This window comes from Terrapene carolina, unplaced genomic scaffold, assembly GCF_002925995.2.
Source record: "Terrapene carolina triunguis isolate 2854851 unplaced genomic scaffold, T_m_triunguis-2.0 Scaffold247, whole genome shotgun sequence".
Lineage (NCBI taxonomy): Eukaryota > Metazoa > Chordata > Testudines > Emydidae > Terrapene > Terrapene triunguis.
This window is the reverse complement of record NW_020664598.1, coordinates 4050215-4062087: the sequence shown is the minus strand read 5'-3', so window position 1 is coordinate 4062087 and position 11873 is coordinate 4050215. Positions and strand designations below refer to the sequence as shown.

At 57.4% G+C, this 11873-nt stretch overlaps 1 protein-coding gene across 5 annotated transcripts in view; it reads right to left on the bottom strand.

Moving 5' to 3' along the window:
- Positions 1–2034: 2034 nt before the first annotated feature.
- ELFN2 (extracellular leucine rich repeat and fibronectin type III domain containing 2) overlaps positions 2035–11873 on the bottom strand; it is a 58078-nt gene continuing 48239 nt past the window's right edge. For all 5 annotated transcript variants that reach the window (XM_024200135.2, XM_024200137.2, XM_024200139.2 and 2 more), the window contains one exon: positions 2035–5263. In XM_024200135.2, coding sequence (XP_024055903.1) covers positions 2324–4729 — 2406 coding nt within the window. In that variant the 5' untranslated portion in view covers positions 4730–5263 and the 3' untranslated portion in view covers positions 2035–2323. The remainder of the gene's footprint in view (positions 5264–11873) is intronic.

Sequence of the window (11873 nt, the reverse complement as noted above, 5' to 3'; positions counted from 1 at the left end):
CAATTAAAGCTATTACCTCACCCACCTTGTCTCTCTCATGTCCCGGGACCGACAGGGCTACAACAACACCGCATATGAGAATCTGTTTATACTAACTAGCTCCTATTAATAGGATCCAAGCTGTCTGACAGATACTGGTACCTGTGCCCAGTGGCTGCTGTGGAGAGATACCAGTGCCCTGTACCCTTGTCTCCCCTGGCCCCCACCCTGCAACACAGCCAGAGCCTCTGACCATCCCCTAGGCTCTGAGCAGCTCCTCAGAGGGAACGCCCCCCTCCCAGGCTCTGTGCGTGGCCTGGGGGCAGAGGCTGGAGCCAGCCGCAATGCGGCCTCCCCCTGGAGAGACAAGCTCAGACAGTGTTGGACGGGAGGGAGGGGAGACCTCGGCCTCTGCCTTGCTCCCATCTGAGAAAGGGGAAAGATTGTCAAAGGTTGGGGAGAGGGGCAGCCAGTTGCACTTGAAACAACCCCCTCCCCACAAGCAGGCTCCCCCACAACGGACATGGCCGGGGATTTGGTGGGTGCCAAAGATTGTGCTTTGTTGGTTTGTTCAGAGACAGGGGGACGGGAGGGCAGTGGGCTGCAGCCCCCCGCTGCCCCCGCCTCTCCCCAGTTGGCGGGGAGCTAGGGCCCAAGCCCCAGGGAGCAGTGCTGGGAGGGGAGCGGGCTGGGCATGTGGGGTTTGCAGGCACGTTGAGGATTCCCTCTGAGGGGTGGGCACTGTGGCGAGTGGCACAGAGGACCAGCCCAATACGGAGGAGGAGGAGGCCTGTTGGAGTTTTGCAGAGGGCGGTGAGAGAGCTCAGCCCAGGAGCTGATAACTCTCCCATCCCAACACCACCTCCATGGCAGAGCCCACAAAGGGAGGGCCCAGGAAATCATCCCCCAAGGCTGCACCCCCCCCACCCCTTGCCCTGGAACCAATCTCCTGGGCTGTACCTCCTTTCCCCTGGCCATTCCCCACTCTCTCTCCCTCCCTCCCATATTTTACCCCCTCTTCTCAAAGCTCTCGCCTATCCATAGGAGGCGCATGTGCCCCATTTGTGTGGAATACAGGTCCCACACACTGTCCTCTCCAGATTCAGCCTTTTTATACATCCAGAGTAATGGGCAATAGAGAGCTGCCCCTGGTGACATCCACTCATTCTACCCCCCACCCCCCAGGGAGAGGGGGCCCTGCTCTGATCTAGCTGGGTGGGAGGAGGCATAGGAGCATCCTGTGATTGTTATTCCTCCCCTAGGCCCTCCTCAAGGGTCTGATCCCCCACCCCCGAAGCACAAGGGGGGGTGCAGAACCTGCAGCACAAATGAAGGAGGTGGGAGATGCGTGCCCCTCCCCAGCTCTGGGGCGGGAGTGAGAGGGGGAACCCTTCAGATCTCAGCACAGTTGGGAATTCCCGTCTTCTTCCCCACTCCCCCATCACCCTGCCATTAGCGAACCCCACTTTGCCATGCCAGAGAACATGCTCCCCACCATTTCCTGGAAGACAACTGGACTGTTCAGCTGCAGGTGCGGGTGGGGGCTCCCCAGGGCCTTAGAAAGCCGGTGACCTCTCTTCTGAAATGCACCGGAGGCGGGGAGAGCCCTGTGCTGTTTACCCTACCTCCCCTTCCTCAGTGAACGAGGGAAGCTGATGTGGCCACGAGCCAGGAGACCCAAACCCCAAGCTCAGGGAACCCTAATGGAGTCCGAGGTGGAGGAAAAGGAGAGAGAGCCTCCAGTTACATGCTAGAGTCTGTACAACCCCCACGAGTCTTGGGGAGGTGGGAGAAAGCCTTGAAGACCCCCAAACCCTTAAAATGCCAGGGAGGGGCTCTTTGTTTGGTGACATCCCCCATTTTCTCTTGGTGGGGGCTGCCCCCCAAAGGGAGTACGCAGGAGCCCCACCCCCATCCTTAAAACCCCCCACAATCTGGAACAAAATAACAACAGGAACATAAAAGCGATGGTTAGTGGTTTAGTCTAGGCCTGGTTAGCATCCTTCTCTGTCCCCCGCCCATGCCTAACCCCCTCTTCGTCCTTCCCTCCCGCTAGCCCATCAGCATCATTACCACAGTGTCAAAGCAGGCGGCTCCGCCCAACCAGCTGCAGGAGGAACAGTGGTCCCCACAACACAGGAGAGACAATTCATTGCGGGAGTTTGTTTTTTGTTTGCTTTCTTGCTTTTTTTTTTTTTTTTTTTTTTTTTTTGTAAACTTTGTAAGAAACGGTTCTTGGTTCATTTTTGTCATAGGGGGAGGGGCCTGTTCGGTTTTTGTTCACAGTCAAGTGGTTCTTTTGTTGGTGGTTGTTGGGTTTTTTTCTTTCCTTTTAAAGAGAGAGTCACAACTTCTGCTGAGCGGAGACGCCTTTCCAGTAATCCAGGATGTCGTGCAGATCCTCGTCCTTGGCAAACTGGACTTTCTTCCGCAGGGCGTGGCCAGCCGCCATGTAAACCTCCTCCCGGTGGTGCTTCTTGTAAGGCCGGAAGCGCTCCCAGATCTTGTGGGTGCTCTCAGATGAGTACTCGGGGCTGGAGGAGTAGCCCGAGAAGTAGTGTCTGGGGGAGAGCTGGGAGTACGTGGAGTCCCGCTTGGAGCGGGAGAGCGGCTTAAGGAAAGACACCCGCTGGCTCAGAGTGTCGGCGCTCTCCTCGTAGTACAGGGCCGGGAAGGAATGTCGGTGCTCGCTGCAATGGTAGGAAGGTTTGACCTCCAGGTGGTGGATGGCACCCGGGGACACCAGGGGAAGACGATCCAGGGGGCTGTTGAGTGGGCTGCCTTTCTCGATGTACTTGGAATCCGACTTGCTCATTGGCGGGTGGTCTGGCACGTCAAGGCTGAAGACCTTGGCACTCTTGATGGAGCCGCTGGATGAGACGCTGCAGGTCTTCCTGGCCACAGCTGCGTCCGCGCTCAGCTGGCGCTGCAGGGGGTGATGGGAGCTCTCCTTGTACGGTGGCGACAGGAAGCCAGGCCGCTCCAGCCCACCCGAGGAGCCGGCGGGGATGGATTGGCACTCAAACGCCATGTCTGAGTCGACGCCGCTCCCTCCTCCCAGGAAGGAGGCCGTGTCCAACTTGAGGGCGTCGATACAATTGTTGATGATCTGGTTGACCTTGTCTACCTCCTTGGCGATGGTGGAGATCTCAGCTGCTGAGCCTTGGCCGTTGTCAAGCTCACGCAGATCGTCATCCCGCTGGGCTCTCTCCAGGGCATCCCCGCCACCCGTCCGCACCTCAATATAGTTGCCCTTGGTAGTAACTTTGGGGGTCTCCATCCCAGCCTCCATTGACTTGGATGGGGGCAGCTTCTCCCCGATCATGGAAGGGATGGAGGACATCCGCGAGACAGGGATGACGGGTGGCTCGCCCAGCTTCTGCGAAGAGTGGACGATGGAGCTGGTGTCTATATCCGAGCCGTAGCGCATCTCCAGGATGGTCTTCTTGACGTTGAGGGACTTCTGCTTCTCTTCCTGCATCCTTCGCTTCCTCAGACAGTAGTACACCACCCCCAGGACGATGACCATCCCAAAGAGGCAGCCCAGGATGGTCATGATGTAGTGAGTGGTGGTGGAGGTATTGGGCACTGGATCCTCCCTCCCCTTGCTCCTGGTGGCAAAGGACAGGCAGGTGTGGTTGTAGCGCTTGGAGTTGCGGATGGAGGCCACACAGAAGGTGTAGTCCGTGTGGGCCTTCAGTTTGCTAAGGGTGACATACTCCTTCTTGTTCTTCAGGGTCGTGACATCAGAGACGTAGCTGTTGTTGTACTGGACCAGCACATACATCTTGCTGAAGGGTGAGGGGATCGTCACCACTAAGGTGGCTGAGGTGATGGTCACGTGGTGCAGCTTGATGCTGGGGTTGAATGAGGAGTCGGTGGTGGAGGAGGCCGGGGGCTCGACAGAGAGGAAGTCCCCGGGGTTGAACCCCGAGTTCTCATCCAGGTCTCTCTGGGAGTCAGGCGTGTAGGGGGTGGGGTTGATCCTCGAGAGGGATGGGATGGTGCCTCCCCGGCACATGGACTGGAAGATGGTGATGGCATTGCGGTTGTGGTGGGGTCGAGGCATCAGGAGCGGGTAGCCGGCGAACTCCCGGGGGGTCTCACACTGCAGCCGGTCATAGTTCTTGGTGACGTTGTTGAAGACCACCAGCCAGGTGAGGAAGCTGTAGAGGCTGCAGTCGCAGTTGAAGGGGTTGCCAGCTAGCTCGCACACCATCAGGTTGCTCAGGCTGGTGAAGGTGTTCCCCTCCAGCCTGCTGAGTCGGTTGGAGGACAGGTCGATGCTGATCAGGCTGGGGCACTCGGAGAAGGCGGTGGGTGTGACCACCTCAATCAGGTTGTGCTGCACGAAGAGGAACTGCAGCCTGGCCATGCCACGCAGCATGCCCTCCGTCAGGTTGGTGAGCTTGTTGTAGCCCAGCTGCAGGACCTGTAGGTTGGCCTGGCCCATGAAGGCCCCGTCCTCAATGTAGGAGATCTCATTCTTGGTCAGGTTCAGGTCGGTGAGGTTGCTGAAGCGGTTGAGGGAGGAGTACAGCACCACCTTGAGCTTGTTCTCATTCAGGCGCAGGTCGTGCACTGTGCTGTTGATGTGCTGGGGGATGGTCTCGTAGGGAGGCTGGTTCTGGCTGCAGATGGCCAGCCACACGTAACCCTTGTCCCCCTCGATCAGCCAGCAGTCGCCATGCACCGTGCCAGGGGAGAACACACAGAGCAGGGCGGCCGCCCACAAGCCCAGACGCAGCATGTTCAGATGCGGCGCCCCCCTTCCCCCCACGGGCAAAAAAGAAAACAAGCCTCCGAAGAGCAAAGGGAGGGGATGAGAGGCGACGCTCCCTTGCTGGTTAGCGATAGGAGGGCACAGGCACCTCAGTTCTATCCGGTGCCGTCACCAACATTTTTCTTTCCCTCCGTGCCAACCCTGGGGTGTAGAGCAACAGGGGGCAAAATCCACTCCTTCCTGCCGCTCCCAATCCAGGAAAAAGAGGGGGGAGTGGAAATCTGTGCTTCTCTTTAAAACAAAACAAAAATTAAACAACAGATCTTCTTGAAGGCTCAGGAACGACACCCCCCCACACACACACCCTCCCCGCCTTCCCCCACGACCACGAGGTGACTTGGAGGAGCTGCCTCTTCGGTCGCTGGGCTCCCGGGGTTGCTCCTCCTCCCCCTATCCTGGGTCCCCTCCGAGATGCTTCAGAACTTCAGATCAAACATCTTGAAAACAAAAATATAGAGAGCTAGAGAGCGAGCGAGCGAGAGATCCATCTGTCACCGGAATCTGGAAAGGAAACACACGAGAGACAAGAGGAGGCATCAATCAGGGGGGCTTTGAAATACGGAAAAAGACAGCTAGGGTTGTTAGTTTCTTGGGGACAGGGAGGAGCAGAAAAGAGAGCGTTGTGGGTGGGGGGAGGCGGTATTGCCTGCTACGCTGATAAGCCTTGGCAAAGGGATCCCTTGCAACATAATCTTGTATCAGTGATAGCCAGAAGGGTACTTGGGTTTCGTTATGTAATGGAATCACAGCCTGGTTGCGGGGGGGGGGGTATGGAACAGAGGGAGGGACACGGCTGTGTTATGATCGGCTTAAAACTCCAGAGCATAAAGAAAACACAACCCAAGCCAACCCAGCCCCAAGGAGTTTCAGCTGCCGGTGTAGAGAACGGAAATCGCGCCGTACACAAACGCGCGCACGCCGACGATAAATAAATAAGAATCCCAACTAAATGGGGTTTTTTTCCTTGATGCAAAATGATAAATAATTCATTGGTTGTATAACCGCTCTCGTTCCGAAAATAATTCCCTCGTCTCGGTGCAGGCGAGGGTTGGGGACAACGCGGCCTTCGCAAGCAGGGCTCAGAGAGGGACGTCTGGAACCGGGGGAGAGGGGATTGTGAGCACCAGACGCCCATGCCGGAGCAGAGGGATGTGTTCGCACAGGGCGGATGGGGGCTGTCAGGCAGAGCCCTCCAGCAACGGTTGGCTGCTGTACTTGGTATGGGACAGGTATACAGAAGCTGCATCCATGTGACGTGGGCAGCATGTGCTGTATTATTAATTTTATTTATTTGTGCTCTTGTGGTGCCTACTGCCAGGAAGGGAGACCAAACTATTTCCTGCCCAGGCTGGTTAAAGAATCCAACCAGCTTCATCAGGATGAGGGGAAAGGATCATTTGCTGCTTTACCCCAGCGTGGGAGAGCACCCCCTACTGGTAGCAGGGAAACATTGCTGTCCGCCCCCACTCTCAGGCTAGGCCTACACTACAGCGGGGGTCCGACCTAAGATACGCAACTTCAGCTACGTGAATACCGTAGCTGAAGTTGCGTATTTTAGGTCGACTTACCTGGCTGTGAGGACGGGGGAAAGTCGACCGCTGCCGCGCTGCCGTCGACTCCGCTGCCGCCTCTTGCCACGGTGGATTTCCGGAGTCGACGGCAGAGCGATCAGGGATCGATTTTATCGCATCTTCACTAGACGCGATAAGTCGATCCCAGAAAACCGATTGCCTGCCGCCGGACCCTCCGGTAAGTGTAGACAAGCCCTCAGGCTCCGAGACTCATCCTGACCTGGAGAATAGCACCCCCTACCGACACCAAGCCAACATCCTCTCTGCTCCATCCTGGAGTCCCCTCTTCCCAGGGGCTGCCATCACACCCCACTCGGGTGAGAGATCCCCCACTAGTGCCAAGGAGCCATTTGCAGTCTCCCTTCTCTGGCCCAATCTACCCTTCTCCGTTCCACGCAGGAGCACCCCCTGCTGACACATCCCCATTCTCACACTGACCCCCTCTCCCACTATGCTGTCAGTGCATCCCCAGCCTTGGCTGAGTGCCCTCTGCTGAGGGCTAAGGAGACATTCCCATTCTCCAACTGGGGCACGGGTGGGGGGAGCAGGAAGAAATAAGAGAAAAAATGCATCTTAGTTATTTAAGATTAAGGATTCTCTCTTCATTCTTCTTTTTTTTCCAGGGACACTCACTAAAGATATTGCTAAACCCTCTGCTGCTAAACCCCAACCAATTTCCAATGCAGAGACCCGAAGGGCAGAAATAGGATGAAGAAGCGGCAGGGTGGGGTGGGGGTGGGGGCGAGCAGGGAAGAAAAGCAAACCCTTGAAGAAGGAGGCTTACGTCTGTGGAGAGATCTGAGCTGATTTGGGGCTGCAGAATTACCAGGGCAGCTGGATTAAGGGATCAGAGATGGTGTCAGCGAGAGACACTTGCATATTCAATAACCCAGAAAGGAAAGCCAAGAGCCAAAGGGGAGGGCGGGGGGAGGAAGGAGTGGGGGAAGGGCAGAGGACGAGCGGGATCCAACCAACAAGACGGAGGAAAAGACCCCTTCCCCACCGCTGACTGGCTGAGGCCTCCACGCTTCTCCCACCTGTGACCATCACGCAACAGCCCCCAGCTGAAGCGCAGGTTTGCTTTGGCCAGGGACTGTGCTGTAGCAAGTGGTGCTGGTTTCCAAGGTCTGGCTCCTCCTGTCTTCCAGTCTTAATGTAATGATAAATAATACCCTGACTCAGCATCCCCCGGTGGGTCGAGGGAAGGAGGCTCAGCTGGCCCCAGCCGGGTCACTGCTGATTTGCTCCTGTCGCTCCCTAGCGCTCTTCCCCCCTCCCACTGGAGCTGGCTTTCTCTTGCCCTTTTCTAGGGTATATCTCCCTACCTAGGTCCAGCTGAGTGTTTTTGGCTGTCCTGCACCCCTACGCTGTTCTCTTTGGCCCTCCCTCTCCCTTAGCATGGCCTCTGCGTTCCATGCTCGCACGTGCCCTTTCGCCAGCCAGCCAGCTCCACAAACACAAAGGAACAGGATAAGCAGATAGACAAACTTATTGTTTCCAGAGAGAGCCCTAGGAGCAACACTCCCAACACGCCCTCAAGTGGATTGTGGGAGCAGCCCCTTGCAGGGAGGGGAAGAACCTGAACTGGGTTTCTCGCGCTCTCACACAAGTTCCTCCACCTTTGCTACTGTTTGGCTTGGCAACCTCCCCTTGGCTAGCTGTCCCCAATGCCACCCCTCACCCCTCTTCACCATGGATGCAGTGCCCAGACTGTTTAGCCCTGGCGTGCTGCTTCTGGCTTCGGCCCATTTCATTATGTTGGCTGGAACCGCTGGCGAAGCGGGAACTGCCGCAAGCTCCCACGCTCGAGTCGCCGGGCCAGCTCTGGGGTGCGGAGCCACCCGAGCGCTGGTGCAGGGTAGCACCTGCACAGCTGAAGGGGAGGCAGCACCCAGGACAGGCCCAAGGTTCGTCTCTCGCAGAGGCAGGCCTGGCTCCCCAACGTGACTTGTGCAGAGCAGCCCCTTCCCGTGCAAGTCAGATCTGGCTGGTGGCTGGTGCAGGGGAGGGGGGACGAGGAGGAGGTTTGCCTGTAAGGGCTGGTGGGCACCATGGCACACTAGTCCCCTGTGGCTGTAGCTCCCCCTATGCTTGGCCTATACACATGCTGGATCCCTATGCAGTCCCCCTCCCATGCAAAGGGACAGCAGCTTCGCGTCCCAAGGGTAAAGGGCACAGGGTGGGAGAGGTTTCCCCAACCCCAGCTCTCCCACCTCTGTGCCTTGGCTCCTGGCTCATCCAAAGGCAGAGTTCCTAGCCAATAAACTGGCCAGTCCTCATATTCCTGCAGCAAGCTTCACCAGCCCCCTCTCTCCCCCTGGGGCGACCCCCTGAACTGTCCTCCAGGTGAGCACCCACGATGCCTCTCCTTCCTCCGCCCGTTCCTGCCTCTGCCATCACAGCCAAGGCATCCACCACTCAGGGGCAGGTAGGCAGACCGTGCTGTCCTGCAGCCAAGCCCTGCTATAAATCAGCCAGCAGATGAGTCCAACAATCCCAGGAAACAGCAGTGTCCTCAGTATTGGCCGGGAAGGTGCTGACACCACACTTGGCCACGCTCCTCCCTCTTGTTTCTCTGAAGCCCCAGCAAGGGAGAGCTTGATATGCATGGGGGGTGGGAGGTGGAGGAAGCAGCTGCAGACGAGGGTGGAGGGAAGGGGTGTGCTGGGGAAATGCAGGTAAGAAGGGCAGCCCCATGGGGCTGGTGTGGAGGGAACCTCAGGAAAAGGTGACACCTCCCAGAGCAGGGGGTTGCGGCCCCCAGATCATTTCCTTTGTGACAAAGTGGGAACTTTTGGTAATATTTTTATGAAGTCTGTGTGTGTGCCTCAGTTTCCCCGAGACTTTGCATTGCTACCCAGTGGGGAGTGGAGGGAAAGGATTAAGTTTGCTCTCAGGGCAGCTAACAGACATGGGTGTGTATGTGTTGCCGAGCTGTCTGAGCGGACTGAATGAGTCTGAAAAAGGACTGGCCTAGGCTGACCCATATCACTGGAAAACCCAAGAAGACGCTGAAAAGCCCAAACACCGGGCCGCTGACACCTAGCAACCAACCACCCAGAGGAAGATTTCCCCGCCTCTCAGCAGGGAAGCTGAGCAGCTTGAGAACAAAGGCTGGAAAGGCGGGAGATGTAGGTTATGGAGGAAGCTGGGGCCTCTCTCACCTGGGAACTGAAGTCAGAGAGAGACCCAGAGCCTGAAAACGGAGCTCAATACAGCTCGGCTGGTGAATTGCTCGGGGCTGACCAGAGAGGACTTTGTTTTAACCTTCAGTGCACTGTGCTAACCTAAGCACTTCCTATGCTGCGTTCCAGCTGACTAATAAACCCCACTGTTTTGACAACACTGCGTGAGCATCACTGCAAATGCTGGCTGAGGTGCATGAGTCCCTGACAAGTGCACAAGTCTCCACCAGGAGTTTGTCAGTCGGACTCACTGAGCAGAGCTCACAGGGTGAAGCAGGGGTGCTGAAGGCCCAGAGGGTCAGTCTCAGGAGGCTCTGAGACCGTGTGGCCTCCCCTCAAGATCTTTGGGGGGTCTGGCACATCTAAGGGGTTCCTCCACCAGACTGTTCAAAAGCTGGAGGCATAGCACTGACCCTATGGATCCGTGAAAGGGGATCAGAGGACTGGGCAGTTAGTGAGCCTGGGTGGTATGGAGGAATTGGGGGGGTGTCAGTGAGCCTTGGGGGACTGGAGGGGTCAGAGAGTCTGAGGGGATCAGAGATGTGGGTGGGGCTCAGTGAGCCAGGGCAATATGAGGGGACTCGGGGGGAGAGTCAATGTTTCAGGGGTATTGGGGGTTTTAGAGGTCAGTGAATTAGGAGGCTCGGGGGGCAGTGAGTCAGGGTGGTGCCAGGGGATTGGGGGGTCAGTGAGTCAGCGGTAGTGGGGGTTTTAGAGGTCAGTGAGTTGGGGGGATTGGAGGGCAGTGAGTCAGGGCAGTGCTGGAGAATTGGTGGGTCAGGGAGTCAGCAGTATTGGGGGTTTTAGAGGTCAGTGAGTTCGGGGGATCGGGGGGCAGTGAGTCAGAGCAGTGCCTGGGGATTGGGGGGTCAGTGAGTCAGGGGCATTGGGGGTTTTAGAGGTCAGTGAGTCAGGGGTATCAGGTTTCAGAGGTCAGTGAGTTGGGGGGATCGGGGGCAGTGAGTCAGGGCGGTGCTGGAGGATTGGGGGGCAGTGAGTCAGCAGTATTGGGGGTTTTAGAGGTCAGTGAGTTGGGGGGATCGGGGGCAGTGAGATGGGGCGGTGCTGGGGGATTGAGCTGCCAGGCAAGGTGGTATCAGGAGGAACCAGGGAATGGGGTGGGTTCAGTGTGTCGGGAAGGTTCAGGGGGCCAAAGCGCGGGCTCTGTGTGTCAGTGAAAGCACGAGTCACTAAGGGAAATCCTAGGAGTTGGGGCCTGTGTTGCTAACATGCCGTTTGCATCCCCTCCCGGCGGGGCCCAGCGCATTAGGAAGCCGGCGTTTATTCTACCGTCACCTAAACGGCGCTAAGAGCCTCCACATTAGAAATTTATGCTTTAAAAACCCACGGAACACTCCTTGCTCCCTGCGGGACTGGAAATCCAGAGACAGGCCGAGCTGCCCTCCCTCCCTGCCTCTCCGGGCCCTGTCCAGATGATTGCTCACCTCCACATACCTGCCTGCCTCTAGCTGGCTATCTCCCCTGCGCATGGGGCCTGCTCTGCTTTCAACTTGGCTCTCCTCCCCCCACTCGTTTCCCTCCCCTCTCTTTTGCTCTCCCCTAATCCCTGTGCAGACTCTCCCCTGTATGAAGCTGGCACTTAGGCCCTGCAATACTGCTCTGCCCCACAAAGATTTGTTCAGCTTTTGCCCCGGGGCTTGTTATTTGAGTTCCAACCACCCTGAGTCAGTGACATGTACCGCCTGACCCCCGCCAGGGCTCTGCTTGCTGGGTAGCTTCAGATCACCCCCTGCCCTTCTGTGCTGGCACAGATACAGCTGGTTCCATATATGGCTGGTTCAAATCATAGCTCTCTCCCTCCCCAGGGGCACTGTGGGCTGCAGGAAAGCTCCCACTAACGTAGCCCCAGCTTGCACGGCTCTAGTCCTGGCTGGCACTGTCAGGGCACCGCTATGAGGAAGCTCACAGTACCTGGATCCTGACTGGCACTGACAGGGCACTGCTATGAGGAAGCTCACAGTGCTAGAGTCCCCACTGGTACTGGCTTGGCGCTAAGCTGAGGAAGCTCCCACTGTCTGAGTGCCAGCACTCAGAGATGCAGGGCCTCCCCAAGGAGGCACACATTGCAGAGGGCCCAGCTGGCACCGACAGGGCCCAGCTGCAAGGAAGCTGAAATATTGGCTGCACACTGCTGGGCAGAAGGCAGCTCACAGTGCCAGAGCCCCTGCTAGAACTGAATGGGGAAGTTCCCACTACCTGCACCCCAGCCAACAGGGCATGGCTATGCAGAAGCTTCCATTGCAAAGGTCTGGGAGCACACAGATAGGCTACTGCTGCATAGACGCTCAGTCACTGGTCCTGGAAGGGACACACCGGATCAGGAATCTCGCAGTG